This window comes from Protopterus annectens, chromosome 5.part1 (assembly GCF_019279795.1).
Source record: "Protopterus annectens isolate FY-2018-M chromosome 5.part1, PAN1.0, whole genome shotgun sequence".
NCBI classification, from domain to species: domain Eukaryota; kingdom Metazoa; phylum Chordata; order Ceratodontiformes; family Protopteridae; genus Protopterus; species Protopterus annectens.
The window spans coordinates 578,015,044-578,030,300 of NC_056736.1; the positions used below are offsets into that span (position 1 = coordinate 578,015,044).

The 15,257-nt window shown below is 43.8% G+C and overlaps 1 protein-coding gene across 1 annotated transcript in view; it reads right to left on the reverse strand.

Annotated features, from left to right (window-relative positions):
- Positions 1-2: 2 nt before the first annotated feature.
- MPHOSPH8 (M-phase phosphoprotein 8) overlaps positions 3-15,257 on the reverse strand; it is a gene marked incomplete at its 3' end in the record, with an annotated part of 1,147,086 nt that continues 1,131,831 nt past the window's right edge. Inside the window, 1 exon segment of the mRNA XM_044072830.1 lies at positions 3-559. Coding sequence (XP_043928765.1) covers positions 518-559 — 42 coding nt within the window.

Genomic DNA, 15,257 nt, shown 5'->3' on the forward strand with positions numbered 1-15,257 from the left:
AAAATATATACTATCACTTTAAAACATTAAAATTCATAAAGAGCTTTCTAAAACAAGTAAAAAAAAAAAATCAAGAGAGGAAATTTACCCTGGCTAACTGAAAATTACAACATTTTACAATGTTTCATAAATATTTACTTTTATACAACCGATTCCTCATTCCACATTGTGGAAAAGCTTACTTATGCAGTACAACTATACAAAACATTTCTGGAATGAAAGGTTTCTAATATTTTTTTACCAACACCAAATTATTAGCATTTTTGAAAGTTTCCAAACTGTAAGATGCATTATTTCTTGTGTCACACTGTCTGTCCAGCATAATTATATATGACACTTCACAGTGGCATAGTAGCAGTTAGCTCCTGGCAGAAATGACTGAACAAATGTGCATATAGTCCCAGCCTGATATACTGACAAGATCTGAAATGGATATTTATTTTCAAGAGACCTGGGAAATTTTGCAGCTATAAGCCCTTCCACTGTCCTTCATTTGGATTGAAATGATTACCACTTTTCAGTTTAGCTGGACTCTGTATGCGCAAATTAGCAGCTTAACCTGAATAAATAAAAAAATGTATTAGGTTTCTAAATTGAATAAGAAAATGCTCAAACAATAAAATACATTCCAAGAAAGCCAAAACTCCTTAAAAGAATAATTTTACTTTATGCTATGCATGTAGCTATGTTCAAGTAACAAAATAATGAAAGGAAGGCTAAAATATTTGCGACATTACTTTCACTTACACTGTCAGTGATGTATGGTTAGGGTAGGCAAGACAGACACAGTTTACCTTCATTATTTTTTGCTAAAATTTGTACACAACTCTACATATAAACAAACATATTAAAATGACGATGCTTTTCAAGTTTACTAAATGTTAACTGTTGGAAACAGGTAACACTGATTTACATTTCTACTAAAAACAGCAATGACCAATTTCCTTAAAGAAAAATCAAGACACAAGGTGCAGCTCTAACCAGCAAAACTCTGCTTTAAGTAGAAAGCTAATGCCGGCAGTCAGCTGCATGCTCTCAACTCCATAGCAGGAGTCATGGCAAGTAAAGTGCCGAAACAGCACCTACAGGCAATCCTTACTCTGATCATTATGGAGTCTGGCATTTTCCCTTTTAGTTAACTTCACAGATACATATATATTTCCAAGGTCTCTTGACCATTCTCGTCTTGCCTTTACCCTCCTTCAGCCAGCAACTCGTTTCTCTAGGAGGGCCATACAGGTCAATCCTGGAATAAATATGTGGATACCCATCCAAACATTTATTTTATGCTTAAAGGAAGACAGGGAATTTCAAAGTTTATTCTAGAGGTTTGGGAGGCACTGAGTTATAAACTTGTCCCTCCAATTTATTTATTTTTATTTTACATTTGTTGACCAGGAATATTCCGACTGAGCTTACAAAATAGCCCTTTTTCAGCGGAGGCCTGGGGAGAAAAGCTCCAAGAAATTACACAATACAATAAAAACAGTTACAGACACAGTAACATTTGTTGTTGCTGACACTACAACACATGCATTTGTTTTTATTATTATACATAATTAGTAATGAAGCCTATGTGAGAAAAAGTAACAGAAATATTCATTACAGTCTGAGTATTAGTATTATAGACATTGGTTACTTTTAAAACGTATTTTAGGGGAAGGCAGATAGGGAAGAGGTTAAGCTGTGGCATAACATAATGCAAGTTTGAATGAGATGGATAGGCATGGTCTGAAGGAGTAGATATGTTAGTGCAGGAGGGAGTGGAGCAATGTTAGGGGGTATAGATTAGTTTATGGGTAGATACTGTTTATGATGGGTGAGTACAGAGGCAGGACCAGAGTGTTTTATGTGTTCTTTAGCAGATGCTTTGAATTATTTAGGTTGTTTTATTAATCTAATTTGAAGCGGAAGCTTATTCCATGCAATGGTGGGGTGATGGCTATGTGTTTTATTTGTTGGTTAAGTTTTAGACCCCTGTGCTACTCTTGGTGGTAATAATGGACTTCATAGGTTTACAGGCATATATTACACTAACGATTACAAGGGCCTTTTTAAACCTAGCCATGCGTCCCAAATCTCTGGCAAGTTCTGCTACCCATGATAAGTGTAAGCAAGGGCTTGGGAGATGAAACATTTACAAGAAGGGGCCTAAGAGATGAACCATTTACAGGCTGCATGTGTCCATTAGACTTGTGGAGAAAAAAGAAGTCTGAGTCAAGTTGTTCTCTTATGGCACTGCAAACGAGACAGAGATTTTCCCTCTAAAATCTATAAGACGCTGAATAAAGAGGTAAAACTTCCAGGCTCTCTTGGTAATTCATGGACTTTTATGCTTGTGATCTTTTTAGTTAGGAATCTTCTTTCTAATTGTTTGAGATATTTAATGAGATATATCCCAAAGGAGGCACTGTCAATAACTTTACTGATCAATTCTGCGTATAAGGAAGTGATTACCCCTTTAGACCTCCATGACATTCCTTTGGCAATTAGCCAGGCTAAATAAAAGGATTTCCTGGCAACTGTAATCTGATGGTCAAAAGAGAGGGAGCCATGAACTAAATACTTAGATCTCTAACAATATTTTAATTTTGTGAGTTATGCTGCCTATACAAAATGATGACGGGAGAGGCTGTGTAACAAAAATGATTACACTACACCTTTTAGCATTTAGTTGGACTTAACTTGGGAGATTTTGCTCTGTAGAGTCTGGGTGTCACAGGGTGACTTAACAACCCTCTAGTTTGCAATAATTTGCAAACTGCTAGCTAGAAATCTTGTCTCTCTGCTTGGAGAACTGAGAAGTAAATGCCAAAAGGAGAAGTCCCAGCACCAAGCCTTAAGAGATACTGCTAATCACCTTCATACTTCTTATGAGGCACCTGCCACTCACAATGTGGGGGTTATGTCTTTCTGCCAGATTGCTACAACATATGGGTCAATTTTTAAGTGTTCAGCTTTTGTAAAATGCCACAGTGACAAAGGCCTAGCCAGGCACTTTTGAAGAAACTTACCAGATTAGAGATATGATGCATATGTGCGCACACATGCACAATTGAAATGGAGAGTTACAGAACTCTTACCCAATTCAGTGACAGTTTAAAACAGCATTTTTAGTATTTTATATATGCTATCCTATGACATATTAGTCTATTAGTCTCCATTATGTGAGAGACAGATGTGCCTCACCAGGCTGGATAAGGAGAAAGTCACGGTTAGTTGTCTGTCAGGTGACAGAATAGTCTCTCAACAACAGGTATGGTTATGACTCTGTCATAGTCCCACGTTGGCATGAATGACTTGAGATGTACCTATCTGGACTATATGGAGAGAGACATGACTTGAGCTCGCTGATTATCTATCCAAGGCAGGTATGTCCCAAGCCTTAAGCAGCATTCTGTCATCACCCAGAATGATGCCCCAATACAAACAGAAAATGACTAACAATTGGCTTAGTGTCTGGGGTCATTCCAGGGGGATCCAGTACCTGACAGCCTGGGAAGATATGATCGACAGACCACGACGCTTTGCCAGAGATGGCCTGCATCTGTCTCATCTGGGCTTCAGGAAAAGGCTCTTGCCTCCCCTACAGTGCCTTTTTTAGGAAGAGTGATGAGATTAAAACTACCAACATAAAAATTAAAAAAAAAAACCCAAATTAAAGGTCATGCTGCTAAACGCTAGGAGTCTAAACATGAAACTGCACTCATTGCAAGCCTTCCTAACCCTGGAAAATGCTGACATCTGTGTAGTCACAGAAAAGTACAGTTTTGTACCTACCATAAATGTAGATGTTCGAGGATTCCATTGCTGCAGTCCTAACTATTGGGGTATAGTCCGCATCCAGTCGGCCCGAATACCAGAGTATAAGGCTGACGTCGGTCATGGCGCATTAGACTGACGTCAGTACGTCAGGGTACTAATGCGCATGACCGGCGTCATATCCTCAGTCTTTTCTTGCCCCAGATGTCAGAAGACCCTAAAAAGACAAGGCCCAAAATACCTGCACCAAAACATGAACAATATATACAAAAATATAAGCAGGTAAACTCACCTACACTACCACCCCTAAACACAGAGGGGAAGGAGGGAGAATTGGACTGCAGCAATGGAATCGTGGAACATCTACATTTATGGTAGGTACAAGACTGTAGTATGTTGTTCTTCTTCCATTGCTGCAGTCCTAACTATTGGGTAGAATCCCAAAGCAGAGGTAAGGGAGGCTGGCAAATCATAAAGAAGCAGGAGCTGACAACATGCCTTGCAAAACAGCTGTGGCAAAACCAGCCCTAGACTTAGAGTAGACAGGAAGGTGATAATGCTTAGAGAAAGTATGCACTGAACTCCAAGTAGCTGCTTCCAAAATATCCTTAGTTGCCACCCCGTAGAAATGCTGTTGAAGTGGCAGTAGCCCTAGTGGAATGAGGCCTAATCCCAGCTGGAACCTCCTTGCCATGATGGGAATAACAAAATGCAATGCAAAAGCCAATCCACCTAGAAATAGTTTGTTTCGACACAGGCTTGCCCTGGAACTCAAAGCAAAAGAAACAAACAACTGCTGAGACTGCCTAAAATCCTTAGTCCTGCTTAAGTAATAACGCAATTGCCTGTGTACATCTAAAGTATGCAAAATCTTTTCCCCTTTATTTTGGGGTCTGCATAAAAAGTAGGCAAATGAATAGTCTGGTTTAAAGCCACACTAGAAACCACCTTAGGCATAAAGGAAGGATTAGTACGTAATGATACCCTATCCTTATGGAAAATCAAAAAGGGCTCGACTGCCATAAGGGCCTGCAACTCAGACACCCTTCTCGCAGAAGTAATAGCCAACAAAAAAGCAGTCTTCCAAGACAAATATTTCAATTCAGCAGTAGCCGAGGCTCAAAAGGTTGTAGAGTAAGTTTTTCCAACACAAAATTGAGATCCCAAGCAGGAGTAGGAGCTCACGTGGAGGTCTTATATTCTTTGCCCCTCTAAGAAACTGCTTGAACAAAGGATGTGAAAACAAAGGTGGGTCACAATCATAGTGAGCTGAAATTGCTGCAGCATGAATCTTAATAGAAGAGAAGGACAACCCTTTGTCCAATAACTCGGTAAGATATTGAAGAGCCACACTCAAATTAGGCTCAGAAATCTCCAAATTCTTTGCTGTACTCCAAAATAAAAATCTCTTCCATTTTGCTGCGTACACTCTCCTTGTACTAGGTCGTCTAGCTTCCATAATCACATTTAAAACTCGTTGAGGAAGTTGAGACCTGCTGTGTTTCAACACAGAATATGCCAGGCTGTTAGATGAAGAGAGTGAAGCTTGACATTGAGCAGAAGACCGTCCTTCTGAGATAACAGATGAGGAATCAGAGGTAAAGGCCATGGAGGCTTCTTTACCAGACTCGTGAGTAGTGGGTACCAGTGTTGTCGAGGCCAATCTGGAGCTATCAAAATCATCCTTGGCCTGTCTTGTCTGACCTTTAATAGTACCTTTGGAAGAAGAGGCAGAGGTGGAAAGGCATACACATGAAGATTTTCCCAACTGAAAGACAGAGCATCCACTTTCCAAGCTGTGTGATGAAACCCCTTTGTGCAAAACTTTGGCAGCTGGTGGTTTAGTGGAGAAGCGAACAGATCTATGTCTGGAGTTCCCCATGACACTGTCAATGTCTGAAATACATGAAGATCCAGTTTCCACTCGTGGGGATCCATGATTTGTCTGCTTAACACATCTGCTAAGGAGTTCTGTGCTCCTGGCAGAAACCTTGCCTGAAGAGTTAGTTGCAAGCTTAGCGCAGTCTCCCATAAAATCATTGCTTGCCTGCATAGAGGATAAGAACGTGTTCCCCCTTGCTTGTTGATGCACCACATGACAGTTGTGTTGTCTGTTAGAATCAACACCTGTCCTGGAAGAAGTAACTCCTTGAAAGCCAGCAAAGCGAACTGGACTGCTAACATCTCCTTCATGTTGATATGTAGATGCTGTAGTCTGGCAGGCCACTTGTCTTGTATCCACTTTCCATTTAGATGAGCTCCCCAAGCAATGTCCGAGGCATCTGTCGTTAAAATCTGACTCGCCTCTGGCCGGGTCACAGAGAGTCCCTTGTTTAGGTGACATTCCTGAGCCCACCACAAAAATTCTCTTTGAAGGCAAGGTATTATGGGAATGACAGTGTCTAAATCCTGGCAGTGCTGTGTCCATACATTTTGAGATACCATTGTAACTTCCTCATATGCAGTTTGGCATTGGGAAGCACCAGAATACAAGATGCCATGAACCCTAATGCTTGAAGGACTGTCCCTGCAGTCAGCACGGACTGATGAGATAGTTGATGGAAGTAAAGTGATAGACTCATTTGTTTGTCCGGGGTTAAAAAGGCCATCTGGGCTGCTGTATTCAGTCTCACACCCAGAAAGCACATGTCTTGAGAGGGTACTAGACTGGACTTTATTTCGTTCACAGAATACCCTAGGCATCTTAGCACTGCTATAACATATTCCAGATGCTGTAGAAGGTCTTCCTTGTCTTGAGCCAGAATCAGGCAGTCGTCTAAGTAAGGATAGATTTGAATTCCTTGTAGCCTGAAGTAAGCTATCACTGGAGCCAGAACCTTTGTGAATACTCTGGGCGCAGTAGATAAGCCAAAGGGCAATGCAGAGAACTGATAATGAGAATCTCCAGCTCGAAACCGCAGATACTTCCTGCAACTTAGTCTGATAGGCACATGAAGGTAAGCTTCCTTGAGATCTAAAGTTACCATCCAGTGATCTGTGCCCAGCAGAGGTAAAAGCTGTTGTAACGTCAACATCTTGAACTTGGGAATGTCCAGATAAGTGTTGAGGAGAGATAAATCCAAAATTGGTCTCCACGTGTTCCCCTTCTTTGGTACTAGGAACATGCGGGAATAAAATCCTGGGCCCCTTTCTGATACAGGGACTAGCTGAATGGCCCCCATTTGGAGTAACTGAGAAACGTGCTTGTGAGCCTCTTTTCTTTGTGGAGGAGGAACGTCTGGCATGCCTTTGAAAGGGGGCATTGTATGGAAATAAAACCTGTAACCGTGGTGAATAATGTCCAACACCCATCTGTCTTGAGTAATTAAATCCCAGTTTTCTTTGAAAAGAGACAGTCGACCTCCCAAAGGAGCTGCCAGACGAGAATCTACTGGCAGCTGAAAAGGCAGGTCATTGGGTCTGCTTACGAAAGGACTGACCCCTGCCCTCACCAGAAGTCTGAGCAGGTGAACTCCCTGTTCTAGACCTAAAAGAACCTTGAGCCCTGCCCCTACCACGTCTAGACCTACCCCTAGACTGGGAGTCATAAGCAGGATATGTCCACCCCTTAGCAGGCCAATTTCTACTAAACTGCGGTGGCTGTACCTGCAAAAAATCCTTAACAGTTTGCATAGACTTAGCTTTGTCCTCCATTTTCTTTAAAACTGCTTCCACAGGCGAACCAAACAACACATCAGACTGTAAAGGTGCATCCAAAATCCTTGTCTTAACATGCTCAGCCAAATTCTGATCCCTCAACCAGGCATGCCTGCGAAGAACAGAACTAGTGGCAGCCACCCTCGAGGAGGCCTGCACAGCATCAAAGCCACATTGCAAAGAATGCTTGCCCACTTGTTCAGACACATAAACCAAATCCAGCAACTCTTTACACTCAATACCTTCCGCCAAAGCATCCACCTTAGACTTCAATTGTGAAAGGAGATAATTTTGATATTTCAGCATGTGAAACTGACAATTCAATGCTCTCATGGCTAGAGTGGAAGAAGTATACAGTTTCTTACCCCACCTATCCAAAGCCCTCGCCTCTTTGTCAGTGGGAACAGGATTTCTAACCACAGAGGCTTTAACACCTTTAGGCCCCTGAGAAACAGTGTCTGGGTCCGCCCTAGGACTCTTAAACAAATACTTATGAGCTTCGGGCACCCTATAGTACCTATCAGGTTTAACGGGAGCAGGAGGCAAAGAATCAGGGTTCAGGGAAGCCTCTGCAAAACATCTTCCACCACAGTCAACACAGGAGGTATAGCTAAGGGCCTATGCTGGGGCAAAAACAAGAATTCCCTAAGCCTCTTCCTGGAATCAGAGTAATCCTGGCCTTCCCATTTAAAGTGCTCCCTCATGGAATGCAGGGTCTCTGAAAATGAAAAATCCTCAGGAGGAGAAGCCAAGGAGTGGCATCATCCACATCAGAATCAGAATAAGGAGGATACTCCTGCAAATCATCCGCAGAAGACTCAGAAGCCTCTGAACCCTGTTCAAAACTGGCAAACTCTGGTTCCACCCTAGGCCTCTTATTAGGAGGGCCCATAGAACCTCTAATCATAGTAATCAAATCTTCTGCCATTTTAAGAATATGTTTCTTAGGTACAGAACCGAAAAGCTAGGAGAAGCCCCACTGAAGCTGAAATTGGCCTACCTCTAAAAGAAGCTTTAGCAACAGAAGGAGAGGCTCTAACTACTGTGGGAAGAGAGGGAAGAATAGGTACCTGAGAAGCCCCTCAGCCTGGCCTGCCTCCTGAGATGGGACATCCTGTAACAGTAAAGTTTCTGCCGGAGACTCCATAGAAACTCCTGGCAAAAACTCTGGCTCCACTGAGCCTCCTAAAGAACCGACGTCCGGACTGCCGGTTCTTCAACCCTAGGCTTCGCTGTTTTGTCCTTGCGCTTCTTGGGAAGCGGGCCGGAGCATCCGGCGGCATTTTATAATTGCAACGCTTCCCAAACACTAACCTGGCACAGTCTAACCTCCTCTTAATAGTGCGTTTGTTAAACCTAGCACAAGAGCGGCAACCAACAACGCCGTGCTCAGGCCCTAAACAAGGTATACACAAAGTATGGAAATCCTTATGCGGTATCTGTTTCCCACAAGAAATACAGTTATTCACTTTTTCTGACATCCGGTTGAATACTGAGGCAAGAAAAAACCAAAATGTTCCCCAACGGGGTACTTAGCCAACTCTGATTCGGTCTGAAACTCCGGTTTCGGAAATATCTCAGAACGCCAACCTGCACTCGCAAAACTGCTTCTGCATCGGACCACGCGGCAAAAAAGACTGAGGATATGACGCCGGTCATGCGCATTAGTACCCTGACGTACTGACGTCAGTCTAATGCGCCATGACCGACGTCAGCCTTATACTCTGGTATTCGGGCCGACTGGATGCGGACTATACCCCAATAGTTAGGACTGCAGCAATGGAAGACGAAGAACATCCTGGTTCAAAGCTGCAGAGAGCACCCCAGCCTTACCTGGTTACTCATCCTATCATACATTCAGACCCCAAACTGTGGGCAGTAAAGCCAAAGAAGGTGGAGTTTCAATATACATTAAAGACATACACACCTCCAGGCTGGTCAAACACTATGACACACAGGAGACACTCCAGGTGCAGCTAACCATTGACAAGACCCCTATTCAAATCAGAGCTAGCTATCGGCCTCCAAATCTGACTCAAGATGCCCAATCTGCCTATTTGTACCTGTTCAAATCTATCAAGATTCAACCTTTTTACCCTGATCCTGGGTGACTAACTTCCCAAACATAGACATGAAGAACTACTCATGCTAGAACACAAACGCCCAGAGATTCCTTGATTTTGTCAGTGACAGTTTAAAACAGCAAGGGGTGATAATATCTTGGACTTAGTATTAACCAACATGAGTAACCACTGCAGCATCCCTACAGTATCATCCTCCCTGTTAAGATCCGACCACAAAGCAGTCACTTTCGAAGTCACCATCTTCCCCAACCCCCTCCAGCTAGGATCAAGACATAAAAACTTCTCCAAAGTGGATTACAGGGGGTGGTAAAAACAGCTTCATAGCCCACTCCTCCTCTGCAGGAACTGGCACGAATATCCAAAACTACACCAAAACACTATATGAGCATTTATATAGATGCATGGAATCAGGAATACCTGACAGGACGATCATCCTCTGCAAGGAAGAGTAAACTTATCTGGTGGACATCTGCAATAAATAAACTCTATAATAAAAGGAAAAAAATTGCTGTCCAAGATCAAGAAGGAGCATGTGCCTAATTGAAAGCAATGTCTCCTTAGCCTGAACAAGAAAATAAGAGCATGAGTGAAATCCTGCAAAGCAAACAGAGTTCAAATTGGCCACATCTATTAGAGACAATCATAAGGCCTTCCTTCATATGTCTGCAACCTCAAAGGAAGCATCCAGATCTGTTCAGAACTGGTGGTCAAGGACACCAAATACACAAATACATAGATATAGCAAACTTGCTGGCTGACAGATTCAGTGAAAACTTTAGCCATCTGTCCTCCCCATAAGTAAATCAGGACATCCCCAGTACCTGCCTCTTTCCCCTTATATCTAGGGAACAGGTCATCACTGCTCTCTCAAAGGCAAAAAAATACAGCCTCCATGGGACCCGATAACATCCCAGGCTGCATCCTACGTGAACTCAGACAGGAACTTGCAGCACCATTAGGTACCCTATTCAATCAAAGCCCGAGTACTGGCTTCATCCCAGCTGAGTGGAGGACAGTCACCGTCATCCCTTTACACAAAGGTGGAGCTTCTACCGATCGGGACAATTATAGACCCATCAGCCTAACTAGCCTGATCTGCAAGGCCATGGAACGGATTATCATGGACCTCATTAACAAGGGCATTGGCAAACTCCACATACTTGATCCCACACAGTTTGGCTTCGTCAAGGGGAGGTCATGTCTGCTAAATTTGTTTGACTTCTTTGAGACAGCCACCAAAGCCATGGACGAAAGGAAGACTGTGCACACCTCTTACCTTCACCTGGCCAAGAGCCTTTGACACTATTCACCACTTGGACACAATAGATAAACTCTCTCAACTAGGCATCAATCCATATGCTACCAGATGGGTAGCAAACTGGCTCACTAACAGAACCCACTTAATCAAAATAGGGGACGCCACCTCAAGCAATAGACCAGTAACAAGTGGCGTACCCAAGGGTTTGGTCTTGGGGCCTCTGTTATTTTGGATATACTTTTCTGAGGTGCAGGCCAAAACCAGTGGGCTATTGCTGACCCAGTCTACAAATGACTGCAAGCTGGGGCTGTCATCAATTCCCCTAGTGATGTGAACATCCTCCAAGAGGGTCTCACTCAGACAAATGACTGGTGCCAGAAACATGGCCTCAAGCTAAATACCAAAAAATGCATCATCATCCCCTTTGGGGAGAGTGACTTCCCCACAAATTATCACATTAATAACATATTTAGCACTCAATCACTTGTGAAGGATTTGGACACACAGGTTGATTAGCAATCTGACTTTTGACCACCATGTTGCTTCTGTGGTGCAAAACGCCTTCTACATGGCCCACCTCATAAGTAAGGGTATGCCATCCAGGAACAAAGAAGTCATAACATCCCCATATTCTTCCCTTATAAGGCCCATTATTGAGTACAATGCACCTTTCGGCATGTACCTCGCAAAGCACATGCAGCAGCTGGACAGAACTCAGAGGTTCCTCACCAGGAGAACCCAGGGCTTCAAACATCTACCATACACAGATAAGCTAAAAACCCTATCCCTCTACTTAGTTTCATACAGACTCCTCAGAGGTGACCTCTGTCTGGCATGCAAGGTGATCATGGACCCCACCTTGATGGGACTGCTGCATATCTGCAAGTTCACCTTGAGTAACCCGCATGCGTGGCCTCAACCTGGTCTGCAACATCAACAGGACTTGTTGGCGGGACAGATTTGTGTCTCAGAGACTCCCTCATCTACGGAATAGACTCCCTCTCCACATCAAGCAGAGTACCTCTTTACCCCTTTTTAAGCACAACCTGGATAACTGGATGGGAAACAGAAAATATACCCCTGGGATTCCAACCGTGTCCCTGCTGGACAGGGGCATTGGGTGCTGATTTATCTAAACATGGGCTAAACTCTTGGCTAGGCTTGTACCGACCTCAGGACCAATGGCCTAGTAACCTCCTATGACTACTGTCATGCTTTTGGGATGTTAGTTATTTACTTGGGTGAAGTACAATCAAGTGGACTGCTGTAATGAAAAGGAAGTTATGTACTCACCATAATGTTCCATGTTTGTAGTCCATCTTACCCTTCATTCTTGCACATGGGTTCGGAGCCGATCCTCGGCTCCAACTCGGCCTTTTTACAAGCTCAAAGTCTTCTAGTTGGCTCATGGCTAGGTAGGTATCCCATGGTGCACCAGTACAATCCCCAGATCTTGTTTGCTGCTAAGAGAAATAATAACAAACCATACAGAAAGAACCCAATAATAAAAGGTTTCCAGTGAATAATAATATTTTTCTGTCTCCATATACTTCCAGGATGGGGGTAGGAGGGTGGGCTCATAAGAATGAAGGGCGAGATGGACTACAAACATGGAACGTTATGGTGAGTACACAACTTCTTTATGTTCTGTAATCCTATCTCACCTTCATTCTTAAACATGGGACAGCGTCTCTAGCATCTTATTCTTGGATGGCTCAAGGAAAAATACTCCTGAGTACCATGGAACCAAAGGATGCTCTACCCCTGGAGGTCAAATCCAATTTGTAATGAGTAATAAATGTGTGAGGGGTAGCTCAAGTTGCTGCTGCACAGAAAGGCTTACCATCAGAGGTGTAAATTTAAGCTATACAGCTAGAGATCCAATTTGAGAGGGTCACTTTGGAAAGTGGTAGACCTAATCTGGAGTCGAACAAGGAAATAAATAATTGGTCTGACTTCCTGAATTCCTTAGTCCAGTGCAAATAAAAATGTAACGGTCTATGAACATCCAACTGATGAAACCTGTATTCTGCTGTGTTGGAATGATTAGGGAATAACACTGGAAGTTCTATGGATTGGTTCAAAGTGTTATGGGAACAGACCTTGGGGACACAGGATGGGTTAGTATGAAGAGATACTCTGTCATTGTGAAATATCAGATAAGGGGGTTTGACAGACAGTGCTTGCAACTCTGACACTCGTCTAGCATATGTGATTGCCACCAGAAACAGTGTTTTCTAAGACAGAAATTTCAAAGGTGATGAATGATAAGGCTCAAAGGGTGGAGACGTTAATTTGGATAGCACAAAATTCAAGTCCCATGAGGCAACCGGGTCCAGAAAGCGGGGTCTTAAACTGGCACCTTTAAGGAAAGTCTTGCATAACCTATGACATCAGATTAAAATCTTGTAGACCTAGATGAAAATTACAAATTGCTGCCAACTGAACCCTGATTGTGGTAGCCGCAGATCCCTGGTGGAAAAGTTCAGTCAAAAATTCCAAAACCACCAGAACAGAAGTGGTATAAGGGTCAACATTCTTTTCCTCAGCCCAGATAGAGAACCTTCTCCATTTACTGGAATATAATTTCCTAGTGGAGGGTTTATGAGAAGACGTAAGGATATGAGTCACAGAGGGTGAGAAGTTGTGAAGCCTGACTAGGGATGGAATTGGAGCAGCCAAGCTGTCAAATTGAGGGTGTGTAGGGTGGGGTGAAGCGAGCCTAACATGTGCATCAAGAGATCTGGCACTGGGTCCAGAATCCATGGATCGTCTAGAAGGTGAGGCCCGAGAAAGGGGAACCAAACCTGTTGAGGCCAGTAAGGGGTAATGAGGGATCAGTTAGCTTCCCAGCTGTTTTGCTTTCTGAATCACCTTGGATATGAGAAGAAAGGGAGGGAAAGCATAAAGGAGATCCAGAGGCCAATCATGAACAAGTGACCCCCCCCCCCAGAGGGGGGATGAGGGAGAAATAGCTACTGCATTTTGCATTGATTGGGCTGGCAAAAAGATTGCAGCAAGGTTGTCCCCCATCTGCGGAAAACCTGCTCCACTATTTCCTGCTTCAGAGACCAGTCGTGAGGCATCAAAATTGCCCGTCTGAGTTTGTCAGCTATCACGTTGGTTGTCCCTAGGATGTGAGTCACCACCAGAAAGTGCTGGGAAGTTATCGCCCATTTCCAAGTTCGAATGGCCTCCCGACAGAGTGAGTATGATCTGGTTCCGCCTTGTTTGTTGACATACCATACTACCGACATGTTGTCTGATTGTATTGCAATCGTCCCAACAGGAAGCAGGTTGTGAAGTGCTTGCAATGCCAGGAGCACCGCCCTCATCTCTAGAACATTGATATGCAGGTGAGCCTCTTGATCGGGCCATGTGCCTTGGACAGTCCTGCCTAGATAATGCCCCCCCACCCTATCTGTGAGGCATCCGTGGTCACAGTGGCAATGGGTTGGGTGAGGGACAAATGGAGTGCCCGTGGTTAACTGATTGGGTTGAATCAACCAAAAGAGGTCCTTCTTGCAAGAATCTGTTAACAGAATGTGATGAGTTAAGGGCAGTTGTTGGAAGGACCACTGGGACGGCAGAAGACACTGAAGAATCCGCATGTGTAGTTTGGCTAGAGGCACTAGTAGGATGGTAGAAGCCATGGTCCCTAGTAGCTTCAGAACAGTCTTGGCCTTGACTTTCTGAACAGAGTGAAGACAGTGAGTTTGAAGAACCAGATTCTGTGCTCTTTCTACTGGAAGAAGAGCCAGCATGGCTACTGTGTCTATTTCTGCGCCTATAAAAATCACAAATTGAGAGGGCAATAAGGCAGATTTTTCCCAACTGACAGTAATCCCCAACTGGGCACAAAGTTGAATAGTAGCGTCCATGGTCTGAAGAAGTAGATGCCTGGTGGGGGCGGTCAGGAGCCAGTCATCCAGATACGGAAACACCTGAAATCCTTGACGTCTCAGGTGAGCTGTCACGTCTGCCATACACTTGGTGAACACCCTGGGGGTTGTGGTGAGACCAAAGGGCACAGCACGAAACTGGTAGTGACTGGCTCCCAGCCTGAAGCGTAGATGACTCCTTGAAGCCCTGTCCATTTTTATGTGGTAGTAAGTGTCTTGGAAGTCTTTTGAGCACATCCAAGTCTCTTTCCCTAGTAACGGGAGAATAGACAGCAGTGTCACCATCCGGAACTTGTCCTTTACGGATTTGTTTAATTTGCTGAGGTCCAAGATGGGCCTCCAGTCCGCTGTACGTTTTGGCACTAAAGAGATTCTGGAGTAAGTTCCGAATCCTATTTGGTCTGCTGGGACGGTTTGGATGACTCTTTGCCAGTAACTTTTTGACCTCCACAGTTGCCTGATCCCTGTGATTGGGTGGAACATCCGGGATCCTCTTGGGAACATGAGGTGGCAGAGAAAAGGGTATGGAATAACCTCTGGTAAAAAATTCTTTGTACCCATCTGTCTTCAGTGATACTTAGCCACGCTTCCGGA